Here is a 21,930-nt window from a genome sequence, read left to right on the forward strand (position 1 = left end):
GAGCCCCAGGCCCTGGAGAAATCCTTCCAGACTGGACCCTTGAAGGCTCCAATCCCCTGGATGGAGATGGAGGTGGGGTGGTCACTCAGGCTGTGCTTGGCTGTGCAGGCAAGATGGAGGTGATGGGCAGGCCCAGGGATGGTGGGAAGGGACAGAGGCCAGCAGGATACAGGGCAGCGACTGAGGAGACAGAGCCAATGCTGGGAGCCAAGTCCCACCTGCTGCACACCTGATAAGCTGGGCCTGGCTTGTTCCCATCTCCCCTCCCTCTTCCCGCTCCCCTCATACTCCCAGATCCCATCTACCTTGCCAGGTCCCCTGCTGTCCTCCAGCCCTAGACTTGTTCCCTCTTCATGAATCCCAGCTTCTCTCCTGATCTTGGGTAAGTCACTTACACCCCCGTGCCTCAGTTTTCCCCTCTGTGAAATGGGGAAACAAGTCCTACCCCATGGGGTGTCTGAGAGAGAACAGATAGAAAGTCTTAGAGGGTGCTTGGGAGTTCAGCAAATACCCGCATACCCAGGTCCTTGGTGACAGAACTGGGATGCAAATCAAGGCCCATCTGGCCTGGGGAGGGGGCGGAGGCACTGTTCCCAAACATATTGGTGATTTCAACTCAGAAGTACCATCTCCCACCTGGGGGACCCTTCCTAGACCAATCTCTGCACACCCCCTGGGTTAATTGTCTTAAAATGAAGTTGAAAGTCCTGTTATTCTTGGGGTCCTTTACGTATCCGCCACAGGCTCTGGTGACCTTCCCATTTAGCTCCCATCCTGTTCCTCTCCATCTGCTCCTTCACCCAGATGTAGGTTTTGAGCACCCCAAGTCCTTAGAGCCTCAAGCATTTGCTCCTACAGAGCTCTTCCTAGGATGCATCCCCCCACACTGATGACAGGCCTAACTCCCCCTCCTTTTGATCCCCAGGTACAGAACACCTCCTCTGAGTGGCTCTCTCTGAGGTCTGCCTTAGTAGGGCCCCTCAACCCCTTCCCACCCCATTTACACGTGTGCACTGGATGAGTAGAGGAGGGGACCCTCCTGCTGCAGCACCCTGCTGGCCCCCTGACGGTTCATCTCAGGGCAGCACCCCCATTCATTACTCCCATTCATTAGTTTAAAAATTCATCTGGGGCCTCAGCTCTCAGGATCTTGCTGAAGTTGCCCCTTTATCATATTCCTGTCCTGGGGAAGCAGCCTTTCGTCCCCCTTCACCCCATTTCTGGTGAACAAGGGAAGAATGGACGATCTGGCCTCATCCTCACTGTACAAGTACCAAAAGGAGGACCAATAATGGAAGAGTCCCCCTCCATTGTCCTTCAGAGCATGCCCCACCCTCTGTGGGCCGGCCGCCCCACCCCGCCCATCAGGCAGCTGGCTCACCTGCTTGTGCGGGTACACGTTGATGTGGCACTTGATGCACTCCTGTCCCATGTTGGCCCAGGAGTTTCCGCTCATCCATTTTCTTTTGCACTTGGGACACTTATACTCGCCAAAGCAGCGCTTTTTGCCCTGGTACGGTGTCAGACCCTCGCCTTTGGGGCGTGCCTAGAGGACAAGAAGCAAACACGGGGGATTAGGATCCATGGGTCCACAAGTCCCCACAGGGTCCCATGGCCTCTGCTTCAGGCTGCATATTCTGTGTCTGTGTGTGCAGACACCTTTTGTCCCCAATCCAGAGATGACAAGGTCACCTCCAGAGCACCAGGAATCGCAAGCCTGGGAGACAACTCCATGCACACAGTGGAGGAGTAGAGTACTAAGGGAAGGCCAGGAGTTACTTTTTTTTTCCCCTGGGACTGAGGATTGAACCCAGCATCTACTGCATGCTAAGCGAGTGCTTACTCTACCACTGAGCTACACCCCATCCCATTAACAATCTTAATCATAGTATCTCCTCTTTAATGTCATTTTGCTTTCCTTGCTTTCAGTTACTTATGGTCAATATTAAATGGAAAATTCCAGAAACAAATAAGTGTTAAATTGCACATTGTTCTGAGTGGCATGATGAAATATCCCTCTGTCCTACCCTGGACATGAATCATTTCTTTGTGCAGTGTATCCACGCTGTATATGCTGCCTGCCATTTATCACTTAGCAGCCATCTTGGTTATCCAGCTGATTGCTGAGGGTATGAAAGTGACTGTTCAGGAAACCCTTATTTTACCTAGTAATGGTCCCAAAGGGCAAGAGCAGTGAAATCAGCAATTCAGATATGTCAAAGAAAAGCCAAAAAGTACTTCCTTTAAGTGAAAAGATGGAAGTTCTCAATAAGAAAAGAAAAAAAAAAGTAGGCTGAGGTTGCTAAGATCTTTGGTAAGAACAGATCCTCTGACCATTGAACTGTGGAAAAAAAAAAAAAAAAAAGAAAGGAAGGAACTCATGCTAGTTTTGCTGTCACAACTCAAATTACAAAAGTTCGGGTCAGAGTGCCCTAAAAGTGCTTAGTTAAGATGGAAAGGACATTAAATTATAGGATCTGGTGCTGTCCATGGAATCCACTGAGGCCCTGAAACGTATCTCCCTTGGTAAGGGGAAGTCTGGGGGGGACTATGGTATTGATGATCTCAAAGGTAGAAAAATCTTCTCAGAGTTGCCTTGACTAGTACATCTTTTATTATGAGCAAGAGGGATTTTTAAAATGTATTTAAGAACTATCAGACAAAAATGGGAATAACGGGGGATTGAGCCTGATATAATTTCCCTATGATATATATGAATATACCACAGTGAATCTCACCTTTATGCGCATCCACAAGGCACTAATTTAAAAACCTATAAATATAGAGCAGAAAAATCAGTAGTAGAGAGAAGTAACTGGGGAAGGGAAAGGGGAAGTATAGGGGACCAAATTAGAGCGAATCATATTCCATGCTTGTATAATCATGTTAAAACTAACTCGAATGTTATGTATAACTAAAAGAAACTAATTATAAAGAGAAAAAAGAAGCAGAAAAATTTTCCTTTGTGAACTGTTTGTTCATATTCTCTGTTTTTTTCCTGCTGGGGTTTGCTGATTTGTAACTGCACTTTACATACTAAAGAAGCCAGTTCTCTTCTACATGTTTTTAAAAATGGCTCTATTGAAATGGGATTCACATTTCCTACATCTCACCCATTTAAAGTGGACAATTTGCTGGTTTTTAGTATATTCACAGAGTTGTACAACCTTCACCACAATCTAATTTTAGAACACCTTTGTCAAATCCCCCAAAGTAGGCCTGAATCCACTGATGGTTACTCTCTATCCAACCCCCTTCTCCCCACACACCCAGCCCTATCTCCTGGATTTCCCTATTTTAGACATTTCATCTGAATGGAAACATACAATATTTGTCCCTGTGTCTCCGACTCCTCTCGCTTACTATTTCAAGGTGCCTCTGTGTTAAAGCACACGTCAATACTTCATTCCTTGTTGCCGATTCCTGTTCCACTGTACAAGGATGCTGTTTCATTTACCCACTCATCAGATGATAGACATTTGGACTGTCTCTGATTTGGGGCTATTATAAATAAAACTGCTCTGAGCACTCGATTCTGCACTGCAGTATTTTACAAAGTTGGCTTGGTTACCCCCTGTTTAGAAATAGGAGATTTCGCATAGAAACAAGGCCACGCTGGTCTAGAACTCTTGCTGGATGAGGGCCGAGGAGTGGATGACCATTGGATGGCTCAGGTGCATCCTCCGTGTCCCCTCTTCCACCAGCGGCTCCCTCTATTTATCTTGCCTGCTTGGCCAGTGCAGGCTCTGAGTTTAGGACAGGTTTCAACATAGGCTCTGCACTGTGAACAAGCGTGGTCCCCAGAGGGTAGTGACAGCATCCCTTCACAGTCTGTTAGAAATGAAGACGCTCAAGCCCCGCTCCCTTCAGATCCATGGAATCAGAACCTGCATTTTGGCAAGAGCCCCAGAGAATTTCCTTGCCATTAAGTTTAAGAAGCCCTGGGCCACGAGCTGACCTGTGTCCGGAGTAGTTTCCCTGAGTAGTTGCCCAAATTCTAAGTAGTGGATTGTGGTTGAGAGCACAGACTGGATCCAAACCCAAGCTCTGTGGTCCTGGGGAAGTTACTTAATAAGGATGAGCATTGTGAGGATCACCAAAGACTTTTCTGAGGATTTTCTGATAACACAGACTCTAAGAACAGTGCCGGGTAGGCTGAAGGTAAAACAGAAGCATTAGCACCGCGATTATTGTGTATTAATATAGAGCAACAGTGGTATATAAAATAATAACTTCTTCCTCTGGAAATCACGTTTTTGAAATTTTTCTATATATATATATTTTAATTTCAGGATCCACGGTACCACTGGCGATGGCCTACTAGGATTTCACGCAAAATACTGAAGAGGGATATATGTGCTGAGTATGTAAATCTAAACTTAGAAAGTGACAGCAACACTGCCCTGATTTGGGTCCACTGCCTTCTGCCTCTGGGATCCTCACTGGACCTCATGGCAGCCGGGCTACCCTGGGGAGAAGGCTCAGTCTGCAGTCAGGCTGCTGGGTTTGTGGTAGAGGGGTTAACCTGGGTCTCTGGTGGCACCTTGATCTCTGTAGCTCTCAGGTTAGTGGGTGTCCCTCTGACCCTCCCAGGGCCACCTTTGCCACTGGGGCCTGGTACTCATAGCTCTGAGCAGCCTCCCTTCTCCTCTCCTGCCATTCTGCAGTAAGACCCCTTGTCGGCTGGCTCTCCTCTCTGCTCCTAGAAGCACCTACATGTTAAGGGGGACAAGGGAACAGGGGTGTCTGAGACTCCTTGACGAAGATGGGAATTCGGGGCACGTCCCCAGCCAGGCCTGCTTCTGCAGGAATCTGTTCTGTGGGCCTCCTGACTCACAGAGCCGACAGGACCTGGCACCTGGCCTCACACAGTCAGAGCGAAGGGAAAGAGTCAAGGTACCAGAGGAGAGAGGTCAGGTCACCTAGGACACTCAGCAGAGCAAAGCATGAAGACTGGGGCAGGATTAGAGAGAGACTCCATCGATTTTAGTCCCGGGAGTTTCTGCTTCAGAAATGAGTGGGAAAGAAACCACACAGATAATGGGGTGCACAGTGTGGACCAAGGGAGAAGCAGGCCTCACTTCTGACTTAGATAAGCACCCCTTCCAGTAGGCAGGTAGAGGGCCCTTGGCCTGCTGCTCCTATGACCATCAGGCCACCCCTGGGAGGACCCTGCACTGCACCCCATCACTCTGGATGTGTCTCAGATCCTGGACTCCAGGGCCAGATGCCAATGTCACAAGCTGGCTCCACATGGGACTATGTTGGGAGGACACTCCACAAGTCACTCAACATCTCTGTGCCTCGGTTTCCTCATCTAGAAACTGGATGATGATGGAGGGCCTGCCTCCTGAGTATAGGGGAGGCTGTAGGCGTGTGACGATCTCAGCTCAGAGTCCTGACACACCGCAGGGCCTGGCCACATTGGCTCTTTCAGTCCCACTCCCTCGGCGGCACAGGAGGAGCTGAGGCTTTGCAGATGATGCAGAAGCCAGGACCGAGATCTGCGGACTTCATCCTAAGAGGAAAGTTCCAGAGACAGGAAGGACACCTGGGTAGCAGGTGGGCTGTCTATCCCAGGGTTGGAGGGGTGGCATTAGGTGTCTTCACCTTCTGGAATTCTCGTGGAAGAACCAAGAAAGAGGAAGCTTGGAGATGTGCTGGCAGAGGACAAGGAAAGGGGGAAAGAGACTGAATTTGAGGGGCTCCCTGACCACCAGTGCCATGCAGCTCTCACCAGAGCACTGGGGGGCAGGGAACAGTGTCGACTGCTTTGACAGCTGGTGACACTGAGGCACAGGGCAGGGGCAGGACTTGCCTACAAACAACCTTATTGGGAGAGGTAAGGCTCTTCCACCTGGCTTGCCCCTTCTGTCAGACCCCCACACGTGTGTCCCCTATGCAATGAAGCCACCAGCCTGCTCTTGGGAGGAAAGATCTCCAGGCAGGAATTTTGGAGAAAACTCCTAGGGCCTTTAGCCTAGCCCAGGTCAGGGTTGGGCCTTGGCCTTGCCCGCTGCAGGACAGAGGGGTAGGTGGCCCGCTAGGCAAAGAGGAAGAGGCAGTAGATAAGGGAAGACAGGCCAGTCAGTGGACAGCGGGCAGCAGTGAGGAGCCACTTCCTGGAAGGGCCCGTCCTGACATTGTTTATGCTCCCAGTGAGGCAGGGCCAAAGACAGAAGGCATTTTTAGCAGAACAAAAGCTGCTCTGCCCCCAACACCCTCCCCTTGCCTTCTTCCAGAAAGACATGACCTCTCATAAACTTCAGCAAGAAACATACAGTCCTGGCTCTGCAGGGGCCCCCACTGGGGTGGCCTGGACCTAGGGCAAGTTGTCAGGACCCACCCAGGTCCCTGCTAATATCCCCCCTGCCCTGAGAATCACTCTGCCAGGAACTCGGCACAGCTCAATGGGGCTTGGAAATCACCCCGGAGAGCACAGACAGGCCCTCTGGGGACACAAAAGGCAAGGGGACTTGATTGAGGACACAGTGGATCAGGGACAGAGCGGCGAGTGGGAAATGGCCTCTGCTCTTCAGATTGGGGCTCGAATGGCTGCCGCAGAGCATCCTGGAAAGTGGGTGGTTGTGGCTAGGGAGAAGGCAAAGCTGGGCCTGGGACGGGGAGGAGCTACCCAGGCAGGCAGCAGCTTGGGACAAGGTGGAGGATGGGGACACACTTCAGAATTCAGGTTCCATGCTTTCTTCCCTTCGGTTCATGGATCTTTCGAGGTTGGCTGGGCGGTGGTGAGCTCCCTGAGGCTGTGGGTATGCAAGGAGAGACTGGGGAAGCAACTAGCAGGGAGCCTGCAGAGGGGATGTTTGTCCTGTCAGGCAGTTGAGCTTGGTCAGCTCACTTCCTCCAGGGAACTTCTGACTGTCATCCTGACCTTGGAGCTGGTGAAGCTCACTGGGACAGGTGGGAGAATGGGCACTGTCAGACATTGCTGGGGCCGGGGCCGGCCAGATATATTTTCCTACTATATTCCTACAGGAATACTTAGCTATGAGGCTTCAAGCTTTAAAAAAATATCCATTCCTTCCTCCTCTCTGGGTGACTGTCCTAATGAGATGATTAGACATGTGGACCAAGGGGGTGCTCCAGATGTTCACCACCGCTTTGAGAACAATGAGGCCCTGGACAAGCTCCACATCCCACAACAGCGCCCCCGTTCTCTAAATTCTGTTACACCCATTGGACGAAGGACAACTCAGCCATTAAAATGGTGGCGATGACTTTTGTTAGGACCACAACCATGGAAAGAAAGAAGCAAAGAATGGGGCCAGCAGGAAGCCAGCCAGAGTTTCAGAGGTTGCCTCCAGGAGACAGGGCAGTGGTGGCCTCATTTATGCTTCTGGTTGATCCTAACGAAGGAGCTGTCTTCCCTGCGTGGGCCCAGCTCACTGCCTGGGGTGATTGACCAGCCCACTTCGTGGTCTGCAGACCCTTCCTGCCCACCAGGGGGCGCCCTGTGCTCTCCCTGTGATAGGGGCCCTGTGAGGAGGGCAGTTCTGTCTTACTCCTGCCCCTTGCAGTGTGGACACTGGGGCTGGTATGGGACACTGATGGGCCTCTGGCTGCTGGTTCTGCGGGACCATATTCTTGTCCTAGAGCTACCTGCTCCCAATCACAGAAGGCATCCCCCACCCTCCACCCCTCCTGCTCCTGTGTGGCTCAGGGAAGCTAGAAGTAGTCCCCGTTGTCCTGTGACATAGCCTGCTCACTCTGCTCTGCCCCGCTGCCTGATGTCCTTCCACAGTCAGTCATTCTCAGGGTGCAGGGGGTCCCTAGGGGTCCCTTTGGACTGGCAGCCTCTTTTTCCTAGATGACCATCATGGCCTTTGGTGGTTTGGTGTGGAGCATCACAGGGACGCGGACACAGGAGGGGGTGGCAGGAAGTTGCTGAGGGCTTGTGGCTGTTGGACTTGACTTTCTCAACTTCTGGGAACCAGGATCACACAAAGGAAAGAGTCCAAGTTGGGATGGGAAGAAACAGGAGGGGGCCGCTGTCCCAAGTCTGGGCATCCCTTCCCCTCTCTGGGCCTCAGTTCCCCCACTTCCAGAATGAGAGGTGGGACTGGCCTCAGGGCAGGGACACTTGCCTCCCCAGAGGCCCGCAGCCCAGTGTGTGCCTGGCAGCCTCTGCAGAGCACTGCGTGGTCCCCTGCGTCCAGCTGAGAGGCTCTGGCTCAAGCCAAGAGTGTCAGGGGAGGAAGCGAAGCTGGGCTCCTTGCCGCCCCGTCCTGGCCCTCTGTGTGCTCTCCCGCGGCCCAGAGAGGAAGAGCCCTGGGTCTCGGGAGTCTCGGATGGCTCTGCCCTGTTAAAGAAGCAGAGGCCGAGGGGGCGGGGCAGCTGGCCCACTGCTTTGAGGGGCATCAGGGAAGATGAGGAGTGGCTAAGCACAGGCTCATGCCCTAGCCTGGGGCTCCGTGTGGCCCTGCTGGCCTTTCTTGGAGGCCCTCCCTAGCAGAGGCCAAAACTTCCCCTCTGGAACCCCTCTTCTTGCTCTCCCTGCTGTCTCTCTTTGAGCCTGGGGTGCTGGAAGCACCAGATGCCCAGCTGGGCCCTGGCTCTCCCAGGTCCATCTCAGAGCCTCAATTTCCCCTTCTGCCAAGTGAGAAGACTGCTTCAGAGGAGCTGGGGACACTGACCTTCAGTGAGCACCTACTGCAAACTGGCACTTCCTAAGCTGCCACTCCACAGCCCCCCACTTGGCAGGAGAGCAGAGGCCCAGGGAGGTCAAGCAACCTGCAGAGAGCCCCAGCCCTGATGCCAGAGTGTCAAAGTGCCACTTTCCACCCAGTGCGCAGCCTGCCCGGGAGGTGGTTGTGAGAAAGCCAGAGACCAGGCTGCTTGAGGAACAGAACCGCCTCTGGCTGACACCTCAGCCGCATCCGTTCATTCACGCAGCAGACATTTTTTTGGTTCCACACCCTCTCCCCACCCGTACCAGGTTTTGTGGACAATTTCAGGGATATGGAAACAAACAATGCAGTGACAAACACTCTGCCTTCATGGAGCTCACACTTAGGGGCTTCAAAAGGGTCAGCCCATCACTGTTCCCCCAGTCATGGCCCAATACCATCACACACCCCTCAGTGACCCACCCCAGGCTCAAGCCCGGCTCAGACTCTGGAATCTGTGGAAACACATTAGACCCACATCCTCAGGCAACGGCCCCCCAGGCCCCCTAGGTGACAGGCACAGGGCCAGTGGGTGACACCCGAAGTCATCTCTAATCCTTGTAGCAGCCCCTCAGAGGCAGTGCTCCTGTCCCCAATGGCAGGCGAGGAGCAAGGCTCAGGACGGGCAGCAGCTTCCCACATCACCTGACTGGTAAGCAGCGGGGCCAGATCCGAGGTCAGGGTGGTGGGTGCCAAAACCTGTGCTTTCCCTTCCTCCCTGTGCTCTGCCGCACGGCTGGGGGCCCTCCCAAGACCCCCACAAGTACGTGTCCACACAACACATGCCCTGGGAGGCCCTGCAGCCCGTCCCAGGCAGCTGCAGACTGCAGGATGCCCCAGAGGAAGCAGCCGGTCAGAGGGACAGGTGGGCTGGGCCGAGGGGCCCGCAGGATGCTGGGAGGGAGGAAGGACGCAGTGAGCGGCCACCCTGGCTTCCTCCCGAGCCTCAAGGGCCTCCTTGTCTGAGCCCAGACGGCCTGGCCTCCTGGCCCCAGGCCCTCTCCTCTTTTCTGGGTTCCTGCCGCAGCCCAGCATGGGCCCGGGAGGCTCAGCCTCCTCGGCACCCCTCCCAACCCACTCCCAGCCCAAAGCCACGGCAAAAATGCCATCCTGATTCCACAACACTAGGGTTTGTCAAAGTGCAGGGAACAATGGGAGCTTTCACAGTGACAGGAAAAGGCCTCAGGAAAGCCCTGGGGAGGGGGCTGAGCTGGGGAGGGGGGTGGAGAGGAGGGAAGGGGCCAGATAGAGACAGAGAGCAAAGGAAAAGACCGAGGGGAGGGAGGAGACCCAGGAGGGGGGAGAGAGCAGCGATGGCAGGAATAAGGGATGGGGCAGGGCGGGGCCCCACAGAGCAGAGGGGACAGGGTGTGACGAGGCACAGGGTGATGTGGGAAATCAATCCACTTGAGGGAAAGAGGAAACAGACTTAGGAAGGGACAGAACGCAGGTCCCCAGGACCTGTGTGCCCCTGGCACGTCTCCAGGCGCTGTGCCCAGGAACTCCTCTCTCCAATCCCCCCCACCACTACCACCACCAGGCCATCTCCAGGAATCTCAGGCAGAACCTTTCGGAAAGCGAAGACTCTGAATCACATGCACAGGCGAGCACTCCCTGGTTATCTGTTTCCTGCTTCTGGCCTCCCTCCACCCGCCATCCAGCCACGGAGCGGAGCGAGGGCAGGGAGTGGGAGAGGGGCCAGGCCAAAGGGTGGAAAACATCCGAATCACAGGCATTGCAAAAGACGCGGGCATCCTCCCCTCATGTGACTGTGGGTGGCTGCGTAGGGGTGGATCTGAGATTTGCAACCACCCTGCGGTTTGTTGATCCCTTCAGTGGCGCTGAGTGGCCAGCCAGGTCCCTGTGCGTCCCTGCCTGCTCAGCAAGTGCTTTCCCTCTGGTACCCCTTCTCACCTGCTACACCCCAGTCCGGCCTGGCCAGGTCCCCCTCAGGCACTCGGACAGCCACTTCAGGCTCAGGGACCCTGTCACCGGAGGACAGAGATGAGGTGCCCAGGGTGCTGGAGCCCCTTCCCCATCTGTCCCCAGCTGACCGTCTAACCTCAGCCTCTGCGGATCCCTTCTACAAAACTGAAGCTTGAATAAAAACCCAAGTCACTTCCGCCCACCCCGCCCCATGCCTTTGCTCTTCCCTATACCCCCCACACAGCAAATGACCAGGTGTCCTTCAAGGACAATCTCAAGGGCACCCTCCTCACCTCCCTGCCCCCGACAGTGTCCACTGCCCTTCTGGAGTCCCATGGTGGCTCTCCAGCCGAGAACCTCCTGTATCTCCCCTGAAGAAAGCTGGGCTCCCCATACTCCCAGGCTGTGGCCTGCACCCTTGCTCGGCTGTGGATTGGCTAGGACATCCAGCTCAGAGATTTCATCTGAAGTTAAAGACACTTCAAGAGCTTCCGTGATGACTCCCATGAGCCTCTGTGTGCGTGGGTGGCCTCTGCGGCCCTCACTGTCTCGTACTCCTCTCAGGGCCCCAGACCCTGCCAGACCTCAGGACCCATCACCAGCCGGAGGGGTCCCTGGACATGAGCAGATGTCGTGATGGGAGAGGTGGACAGCAGGGACAAGGATGGGGCAGGAGCCCCACAGGCAGAAGATGGCAGTGTGGGGCTGACCCTGGGTGGGCTCTGTCCTCTCCTAGGACGCCCCTTCTGGACTCTGCGGACCACCCTGGCTGGCAGCGCCATTTCCATAAGCTGCCTGGTCCCTGGTCTGTGTCTGAGGCTGCCCTGGGGAGACCTGGAGAAGGTGGCCGTGGGGAGCCCGCTACAGGAATCCCGGGGGCAGGGAGGTGGTGGGTAAAGGGCAGTCCTCAGGGCGCAAGGAGGCTTTCGGTGTGAGGGCCACAGCGCGGGAGGAGGGGACAGGGGAGCTCAGCTGAAAATAGCGATGGGGGAAGGGCGTGGAGGGTGGCCGAGTGCCAGAAAAGAGCTCTGGTCTGTCCTGGCTGGTGAAGCACTGGAGTCAGCAGTTTGGGGCTACTCTGACAGGAGCCGGGGGGCTGGGCTCCTAGGGCTGCCTGGCGGGAGGCTGGAGGTCTGACTTCCAGACTTGGCTCCGTCCTCACACAAATCACCTCCTGGCGGGGCCTCCATTTCCTCATCTGGCTAGCGAGGGGTAGGCAGAGAAGCCAGCCTTCACCTCTGAGGACCGGTGAGCTCTGGAGCTCTCGGAGCTTAGGACAACAGGACAACACAGGTACCGACTGCGCTACATCCACCGGGTGCAGAGGCTGGCCATGCAGTAGACATGGAGGCAGCTCCATGGTGAAATGGCTCCAGATGAGAAAAAAAAAGGCCCAGAGAAGTTAAGTCACCTGTCCAAGGTCACAAAGCAAGGAAGTGGCAGGCCTTGGACCCTGGTCCTTCTTGTCCAAATCACTCATTGCTGTATGAGCTGCCCGAGGTCCAGAAGGCCATCGACTGGTGTTAAGGTCACCTGTGGTAACTGGACTCAGGCAGAGCAGGGGTTAAGAGGTCTCTGTGGCCGTCCAAGTGTTTGCCAGCTCTTCCCATGATTCCTTGGGGTCGGCTGGTGTTGGAGATCAGAGAACAGGAGGTGGGGTGCCAAGTGTGCTTCCCCTCAGGGTGGGGCCCTGCAGAGCAATGACCTTTCCAGGGGTCATTTGACATTCCCTACCCTGTAGCTAGGTCATTCCTGACCCCAGGGGCTGGGAAGTCAGTGCAAAACTGACCCCTTCCCACTGTCCCCAAGGCCCCAGAGGGTTTGGTGCAGGCAGCTCTGTAGGAAGCAGGAGATTGGAGTCTCCCCCAAATGGCTGGTTCCCCTCCTGGGCCCCAGGTACCCCCAGAAAGCAAAACTCTGACAGCTGCTGTGGGCAGGATCACCTTCAACAGCCATTCCATCCCCACTACAGATGAGGAATCCAAGGCACAGAGAGGTTGAGAGATCTTCCTGAAGTCACACAGCCTGAAAGTAGCAGAGCTGGGATCTAAACCAAGGCTTGGTTCACTCCCACAACAACCCAAGCTTCCGGCCTGGCCTCCAGCTCTGACCTTCTTTGTGCCCTTGTCTGTGGGCAGCCCCCACACCACAAATAATCCTGCCGGTGCCCGACAAGAAAAAAGAGGGAGTGCATACCCAGAGTGGGGGCTGGCTGGCTGGGGTCACTCTTACACCCACCTTTGCACTTCCCAGTCCCACTAGCTGCATATCCTGCCCCAGTGAGATCCAGTAGAAATTGCACTGACTTCTAGAAACTTCCTTGACTGTCCTGCCCTCTCTCATGGTCCCTCACACCTGCCAAAGGAAAGCAGCACCCTCCTGTGCCCGCAGCTCCTGCGGTGTGCAGGTCGCCAGCTGCAGGCCATGCCCGTCACAGAAGAGCACCCAGGCCGCAGGCGCTGTGGGAGCTGGCCGGCCAGGCTGGGTGCTGACTGCCGCCCTGAGCCAGTGCGGTCACCACCATGCGCCACGGAGGGAGCTGCAGTCCACTTTTCTCACCAGGACATCAGTGGGTTCCTTCCCGAACCCCGCGCCTCACAGCGGGGAAGTCTGCTGTGGTCTGACTCCGGGTGCCTGAGGCTTGATTTCAGGGCACAACGTTTTCCTCACCCACACTTGAGCCTGTACCTTGAGCCTATGCCTGGGGCACTGTTGTCACACGGACAGCTGGCCTCACCAGTGGCTTGGGGGCCGTCTCCAGAGTCTGCACCTCTAGTCCCCGGGGAAGCCAGAGCCCATTTGGAGAACTACTACTCAGTCGTGGAAGCAGCAGTGTCTGTCGGGAGCTGCCTCCACACTGCCCCCAAATGCCCATCCTACAGCTCAGGAAACTGGGTCACAAAGAAGGCAGGTGACTTGCTCAAGCCTCACAGGAAGTCAGGGTGGGACGGGGCTGGGATCGGGGCCCAGGGCTGCTGAGCTCAGGAGCAGGCTGGTTGCAAGTCGGAGAGGGCCTCAGCCTGGGCTGGGCAGAAGGGCCAGCTCTTTAGGGGCAGGACTAGGGGTGTTGGAGGTGGTGTCTTGGCAGCAGGGTGCTGGGAGAGGGCTGGCCTGGCACTCCTGGCCCAATCCCAAGCCTGTGACTCTTTGTCATCTGGAAGCCATCACTGCCAGCGATGACCACAGGGCAGACCTGGCTGCTGGGGGCTGTGGCCCCGTCTGTGCAAGACGGAAAAAGAACACGGCCTGCAGGGACCTCCTGCCCCCACCTGTGCCCCTGGCACTTGTCTTGGCCCTGGCACACACAGCTCCCAGTGGGCCCAGCTGTCGGGAAAAATCAGCCCTGGAGCTATAGGCATGGGGGCCAGGATGGGTGCCCAGGAGCCTGGCCAAAGCCAGGAGACCTGGGCACAGCTCCCCGCTCTGCCTGCAAGATCCCCGGCTCCTGACTTAGCTCCTTGGGCCTCAGTGTCCCTGCGGTAGCTCAGGGGCTGCCTGGCTGGGCTGGGTGCCTTCCACAAACTGGCATGTGTCTGATCAGCCTGGGCCCAACCTGCCCCAGGGGTCCTGCTTGTCCTCTGCAGGACAGGGGGGTGCGAAACAACCAGCACAGGAGTGAAGAAGGCGCTGGGTGACTGCCACATACACACTTATCTGGCCAGCCATGGGGCCCTCCATCCTTACTCTCAACAACTAGGTGCTGGGTACAACCAAGAGTAGGAGGTTAATGAGACAGACACCACCCCATCCCCGTGAACTTAGGGGAGTTGGGGAAGAACAAAGACAAATTATCCAAGCTGTTCTGAGAACTAGGAAGGAATGGGGTGCTAGGGCCAAGGCTAACGGGGTCTTCTTTGGAGGGGGCAGTCACACTAGAGGGTCGGTCCAGGGCCATCTGGGCCACTCCCAGTATCTGAAGTTTTACCACTTCAAACACTGAAAGGCGAACACTTCTTATCTCCCTCCTGCCCCAGCACACCCCCCCGCACCCTCTGTGACCTGGGTAAATTCCTCCACTGCCTGGGCTCTGGGGTGGGCCTGGGAAGGCAAGGGCCTCACCTTGGGCGTCCACTCCAACTGGCAGGTACCAGAGAGCTGTGAGGAGAAGGATTCTGAAGTTTCCCACCGGCTTGGTTGGCAAGAGCGGTGTGATGGGGATGCCCACCTCCCACAGCTGGGGGCTGGGGGTGGTACAGGAATATGTGACATGTGTCAGCATTCCTGGTCTAGAACTCCTCAAGATCCTTCTGGAACAAACGTCCCACCACTAGACTACACCCAGGCTTGAGAAGAGTGCGAATCCTAACACGGCCTGGCCACTGTGCCTTCCTCCTCTGGACTCGTGACCAGCCTTGCTCTCGCCCTGCTGACACGGGGGTGCTGGGCCTTCGGAGCCTGGTCCTGGCTGCAGAATCGCTTCATGCCTCTTCCTCCAGGAAGCCTTCCTCCCACCCTGTGCGCATGTGTGGGAAGCTCTTGGGTTGTGTGTCTGGCTCCTTCCCAGGCCCCTCAGGCGGAGACCTCGGAGGGCCTGATTCCCTGGTCCAGCATGGGTGTGGCACAAGGCAGGGCGCCTCCGGGAGGAGGCCCAGGGCACCGTGGCCATCCCGACACTTCTCTCGGCCTGAGATTGGAAGCTAAGCAGAGAGCCAGAGAGAGTTGGGCGGCACACGGAAGGGGGCGGCAGCGGCCCGGCAGCTTCCTGGACAGCATGCCGGCCGATGTTCCCGGTCCTCAGTGTGGCTATTGTCCCTGCTGGGCCAGAGAGAGGGCTCAATAGGCCCTCTGTCCCTCCCTGACCAGGCTGGCCTGGCTCGGTGGCGTCCCACTCAGGCAGCTGGGAGGCGAGGGCCAACACTTCCTGTCCCCACTGCAAGTGTTCAGAGTGGCAGGAGGAGGGGGAGCTCTCAAGACAAGCACCCATCTGTGTGCCCCAGAGAAGAACTGCCCAGCTGGGGGAGGAGGCGGGAGAACGGAGGGCCAGCCGTGGTGGGGACATCTCTAACTCTGTGTCTCAGCCCTTCCCAACAAGCCTGGGGTCCCTTGAGCTGGAGCAGCCAGGCCATGCACATCCTTGCCATACCTCAGGGCCTTTGCACTTGCTGTTCCCTCCCAAGAATACCCTTCCCCCAGATTGCCATACCATTCGCTTCTTTATTTTTCTCTTCCCATCCTCAGAGAAGCTGTCCCTGACCACCCTATTTGAACTTAACCTGCACCATGGCCTATCCATTTATGTGTGTTTCTTTACTGTCTGTCACCCCACAAAAATACTAGCTGCAATCTTTCCTTGTCTTCCTTGTTCACTGTAGTAGACTTCCCCATACCCAGGACAGAGCTAGGTGCATAGCAGGTGCTCAGTAAATACATCATGAGTGAATAGATCGAAGTAACATACACGAGCACTGGTGCACATGCTGAGGGACCTGCTCGGGAAGAGCAGAGCCTGTGTTTGGGGAGCTGGAGAGGCCAGAGGGAGTGCAGGAGGAGCCAGGTGAAGTCACAGGGAGAGGGCTCCATGTGGCTACAGGAGCTGGTGTAAGGTCTGGGTATCAGAATGCCTTGGGGTGGCAGTGGGGGATGGGGAGGCCCCTGGGACCCCTTCACAGGGTGGCTACTGTCCCTGATGGTCACCTGAGCCTGTGCAAGATGAAGGGGGACCAGGCACCTAGCACAGTGTTATATTCACATTGTCTCTCTCACATCCACGTGTTCACGGCACACTCCCGGGCTCCCCTGCAGGTGGGCACATGGCTCAGGGCAGGGCAGGCCAAGCTAGAGACAGCCAGGCCGCGCGCGTGAAGAAGGGCACGAGGCAGGCCCAGGGCTCCCCCACCATTCCCAGCTGCCAGCCAGGCCCAGAACGTTTCTTCTGAGCCAAGAAGGAGGACTGGACGGGACAGGTGTTGAGTCCACAGTGGAAGGAAAACCAGGAGAGAGAGAGACTGGAGCCCGAGGGCAGGCCACCAGGCCCTCCTGGTCACTCAGTGCGAATGGGGCACCACAAAGTGCGAGACCATCAGGGTCTGGCTGCGCTTCCTGCTGGCCCTGTGCTCAGCAGACAGGGGGGCTGAGGCCAGGGAGGTGAGAGGTCTCCAGCCCCAGAGCCCAGACAGGCAGGAGTAGCTCAGGCCTGGATCAAGACTGGTGCCAGGGAAGAGTCTGAAGCAAACGTGGGGAGGGAGGGAGGGCCAGGCGGCTTCCAGACACTCTCCGACACCTCCCGGAGCTGCCATGCTCTGCTGGGACCCGTCATGTGTCTGAGAAGGCCTGAACCCCACGGTCTGCCATGCCAGGCCACAGGGGAGGCTCTTCAGTCTGCCACTGTCCACCTCTCCAGGAGGCTGGCACCAGGGCAGAGACCTGGGTAAGTCCTCAGCAAAGCCAGTGTCCCCAGACCCTGGAGCTCATGCCATGTGCTCCTTACTGGGCACTGGCCCTCTCCAGCTCTCGTCTGACTCCCAGTAGCTCAGAAGACTGGAATCCCAGGAGTGAAAAGAGCCAACGGGAATCCTTGGCACGAGGAAACCCTGGGAAAAGGCTCCTGGCTCTGCTACCTGGAGCACTGGGCCTTTGTAGAGAGCTGGGCCTGCCAGGCACACGGTGCACACACAGGGAGCAACAGGTAATGTACCTCCCTCCATGACCAGCCAGATTCACTATCATCACTACCACCACCACCATCACCATCATCACCACCACCATCACCACCACCACCATCATCACCATCATCACCATCACCATCACAACCATCACCATCACCCTCACCACCATCACCATCACAACCATCACCATCACCACCACCACTTCCATCACCATCACCACCTCCATCACCATCACAACCATCACTACCACCACCTCCATTACCATCACAACCATCACCATCACCACCACCACCACCACCACAACCATCACCATCACCACCACCACCATCACCATCATCGCAGCCATCATCACTACCACCACCACCATCACCATCACAACCATCACCATCACAACCATCACCATCACCACTACCACTTCCATCACCATCACCATCACCACCTCCATCACCATCACAACCATCACTACCACCATTACCACCACCTCCATTACCATCACAACCATCACCACCACCATTACCACCATCACAATCACCACCACCATCACCATCACCACCATCACCACCACCACCTCTATCACCATCACCACCACCACCACCATCACTACCACCCCACCACCATCACCATCACAACCATAATCACCACCACCATCACCACCATCACCACTACCACCACTACCACCATCACCCCCATCACTACCACCACCACCATCACCACCACCACCATCACCACCATCATCACCACTCCCACCCCCACCACCATCATAACCATCACCATCACCATCATCACCTGCATCACCATCACCATCATCATCAGCAACGTCTTCATACTTGCCTAAAATCTCAGATATCCAAGGCCTTTCCACCCTCCTACGCTAGCCCGCTAAACTTTTGAAAACCCCGGGGAGTCTGAAATGCATAGTTGCACCCTCTGAGTGAGCATACGCGAGTCCCCCCAGTCTCCTCCAGCAAACGCGAGCCCCTCTTCAAGATGCGCTCTGTGCTGAGATTGGCAGCTGGCGGTGGTCATGGAAGCCCCTGTTCCCTCCTAGTGTGCCAGGGTTGCCTGTGTGAGACCTCGTGAAATCCTCCCAGTGACTGTGAGTTAGGATCCACCAGCCCCCAGCCAGGAAAGTCCCTGGATAGGGACTTTCTCAAGGTCCCACAGTGAGTGAGGGGCAGCCCACAGCTGACTCTTCCCAGCCCACCCGGTCTCCTGCCTGACCTGCAGGCCAGGCGCTGCCACACAAGTCCTGGGGTAGTGAAACCAAGGGCTGTGTGGTTCGGCTGGCAGGAAATGGCCCAGGAGGTCACCTGGGATGGCAAGGTCCCCTCCTGGGCCTGGTGAAATCGCCAGGCTACAGGCTGTACATGAGTGATCCTGAGTCGTGGAGCTGGTTCCTGTCACCTTGGGGGGGACCTGAAGGTCATCTCAGTCCTACAGAAGGCTGATGGCTTTGTGCAAAAAGTCTGGCCTGGGAAGGGTCATGCAAAGGGCCATGTCATGATGGCCAGCAATTAGGAGTCCTGGGCTCGGGCACCAACTCTATCAGGGCAGTCACCTCCTCCTGGACCTCAGTTTTCCCATCCAGAGTTGGGGGTGTGTGTGCGTGTAGGGAGGTCTCTAGGTGCAAAAGCCTCTTCCGTCTAAGCCTGATCTTCCACTCTGGGGACTGACAGCTGTACTGTAAGATGGAACTGATGCAAGGAGCAATCGAGAGCTGCTGCTGCACATCTATCCTGCTGTCCTTCCTGCTGCATGCTCAGACGTGCCCCTCTCACTTGCTCTGCCTTCCACTCCTCGATTGCCAGTGCTGGAGGAAGAGCCGAAGCCCAGGGAGCTCCATGGGGGTCTCTGCTCTCCCCACCCCGACTCCTTCTCCCAAGAGTGGCCCTCCAGACCAGGAGGGAGGGGGCACATGTCCAAGCTTACACAATCACCACCCTGTCTCAGGGAGACAGAGGCCAGGCCCTGGGCCCTGGCTGCCGACTGCCCAGAAGGAATGATACTTCACAGTGTTGCTGAATTGAGAATTTTACAAAATGTTAGTGCCATAATAACTTAGATTCCTGGAATCTCTAGAATTCAGGCTAATAACTTGTTATGCTCACAGACGCGGAGAATCTTCATTTCCAAGAACAATAACAACAGCCCATCAGTCACCCAGAAACACACGGGAGGCTCAGAGCCACACCATCTCATGACGGAGGAACTCAGACTCAAAACCACACGATTCAGAACAACTGAGCGTCAGAGTCACCCAGTGTGGGCAGCCCGGCTGAGTGATAAAACTTAGTGATCGCACAGTCTAGGAATCTGGGATGAACATCAGAAGGGGATAAAAGCAGGACCCCCTGCAACGTTCTCGCAGAACCTTGTCATCTTCACTGCCACGACTCCGAAGAATACCATGGTTTTGCTTGGCTGCAGAGCCCTGATCACCCCCTGCCTGAGCTCCACACCATTTCAGACGTGGGCATGTGCTTTTGCCCAGCTGCACATCAGAATCACCTGAAGAGCTGAACAGGCCTCCCCCAGATCTACTGAATCAAACTTTCCAACACTCCCTGAAATAAACAAACCAAAACACCCCAGGATACTCTAATGGGAAGTCCCTGTTGAGAATCACGGACCTCATCCCTCTCCTCCATATTACAGACGGGGAAACAGAGACGGCAATTAAAAGTAACTGGCCCGAGGACCCCAGTGATGTTCCCCAGCCCCTACATCAAGATCAACCCACCTGGGCCTCTTGTTTCCTTCATCTGTACCCCTTTGGCTCCCGGGGTTCTATCCTCAAATCACTGCATGTGTCTCACAGGACCCTGCCCCCAGGGTGTCCCTAGGGGTCTTAGGTACCAAGCAGGCCAGGTGAGACTGAGACACAGAGAGTTGCCAGGCTCCCTCCCCGGCATGCTCAAAGCCCACCAGGAGGCCTGGGGTAAAGAGAAGCCCCAGGCACAGGCAGTCAGAAACCAGGGGCCCAGCCATCCATCACTAGCTTGCTGTGTGGCCTCAGACAAGTCGCTTGGCCTCCAGGTCAATGTGATCTCAAGGTGCGAGGCTGGCCAGAGGACTGCTGCGAACCCCTTCTGGCTCTGCCTCTTGACCTCCCACAACAGGGCCAATATTTAAGTGGGTGGAACCCTCAGGACTTTTGCTACTTTGTTCCTGGTCAATAGGAAGTTGCTCATTGTGTCTAACCTGAAACATTCCAGCTGCAGTTTCTCAGTACCCTGCTGCATGATGATACAGACTGTGGGCACAAATGCCCTTGGCTTGCTCAGGGGAAGCCCTGCCCTCCTGCCCCCAAGTTGATCTGGTTCCTCATCCCTAACCCTCTTCCAGGTCCTGCAGTCTCATTGCCTCTGGTGGGGTCCACACTCCCAAATAAACTGGGGTGGCCTTATAGGGGAACTGCTAGTTTGACAGAGGCTGTCAAGGCCTCTGGATGTTTCAGTGCCCTCGACACAGTCCTGGTTCCCTAAACAGCCTCCAAAACAGGGGTCCTGCTGGGCCAGGGTGTCTTCTCCAGTGTGATGGGAATTTCCAGCCAGGATCCCCTATCAGGCTCTAGCAAGAAGCCCAAGGGGCGACCCCCCAGGAATGGGGAAGTAGGAGTCAGGATGCTGCAGGCCAGTGTTCCCTAAATTTGAATGTGCCCACGAGTGACCTGGAGAGCTTGTGAAAGCCTGGCTTCTGCAGCCTGGAGGGCGGGGGGCCGTGCTCTGCAGCTCTGATGAGCTCCTGGTGCTGCCTCTGCTGCTGAGCCAAGGAGTAGACTTTGAGGCAGGACTTTGTATGTTCACAAATAAAGTTTTTTTCTTCTGAGGACCCCCTTCTTCATTCAGCTTTGCTTGCAACTTTTCCGCGGTTAGCTGGAGGATCCACACAGCAGCCAGGGGACAGGCTGGGGGCATATTCCCGGGTCCGCCATATAGAGTGAAAACTTTGGTGTAGCAAGGGGCTGAAGGTAGGAGGGGCTTGTTCAAGGTCACCTGGCTGTCCTCCTACCTCCAAAGTCCCCTGTGGCTGATGGCAACCAAACACCTTGGCAAGGGGCAGCCTCATCTCCATCCCCATCCCCATCCCCATCCTGCAACTAACTCCCTGTCCTGCCTCCAGCTCTCCTAGGAGGACGGAGGCCCTGGGGGCTCTCCAGGGGCCTGGGGGGGGGGGACTGTGCTAGCCCCTGCTCTGGCTCTCCATGGCGACCTGAGCCTGTGGGATAGGCGAGGCCACAGACCAGACTCCTGAGGGCTGCAGTGGCCTGGCCAGCGGGGGAGGACACCCACAGAGGTGGCTCAGGTGGGCTCTGGGGGGAACATGAGGGAGAAAACAAGGAAGGGTACTCCAGGCAGGCAGCACAGCAGGAGCAAAGGTCTGGAGGCTGGAAAAGCCCCGCTGTCCAGTGCCTGTGGCTAGCGCTGCTGGGGCGGGACGGGCAAGGAAGGGGGAGCGCTGCAGGCTGCAGCAGCCCGGGCTGCCTCTCCTCCCCTTGCACCGACCCTCCCACCAGGCCCATGAGCCTCAGTGGACAAATGGGATGGATAAGACTCGGGAGGTCCAGTGTCCTCACGAGATGGATGCCAAGCCTCGCGTTAGCATTCTGCAGAGGTCAGTCTTTGCTGCCTGCAGAACAGGAGAGACCAGAGAAAGCTGCCTGCAAGAGCGGGCACCGGGGAGCTAGCCAGCCCACGGTTTGGAAGTGGCCTGTG

The 21,930-nt window shown here is 56.2% G+C and overlaps 1 protein-coding gene across 1 annotated transcript in view; it reads right to left on the reverse strand.

Annotated features, from left to right (window-relative positions):
* Positions 1–21,930, reverse strand: part of Zcchc24 (zinc finger CCHC-type containing 24) — a 54,083-nt gene that overhangs the window by 8,202 nt on the left and 23,951 nt on the right. Inside the window, exon 3 of the mRNA XM_076834464.1 lies at positions 1,382–1,546. Within this exon, the coding sequence (XP_076690579.1) occupies positions 1,382–1,546 (165 nt within the window). The remainder of the gene's footprint in view (positions 1–1,381; positions 1,547–21,930) is intronic.

Source organism: Callospermophilus lateralis, chromosome 15 (genome assembly GCF_048772815.1).
Source record: "Callospermophilus lateralis isolate mCalLat2 chromosome 15, mCalLat2.hap1, whole genome shotgun sequence".
Classification (NCBI taxonomy): domain Eukaryota; kingdom Metazoa; phylum Chordata; class Mammalia; order Rodentia; family Sciuridae; genus Callospermophilus; species Callospermophilus lateralis.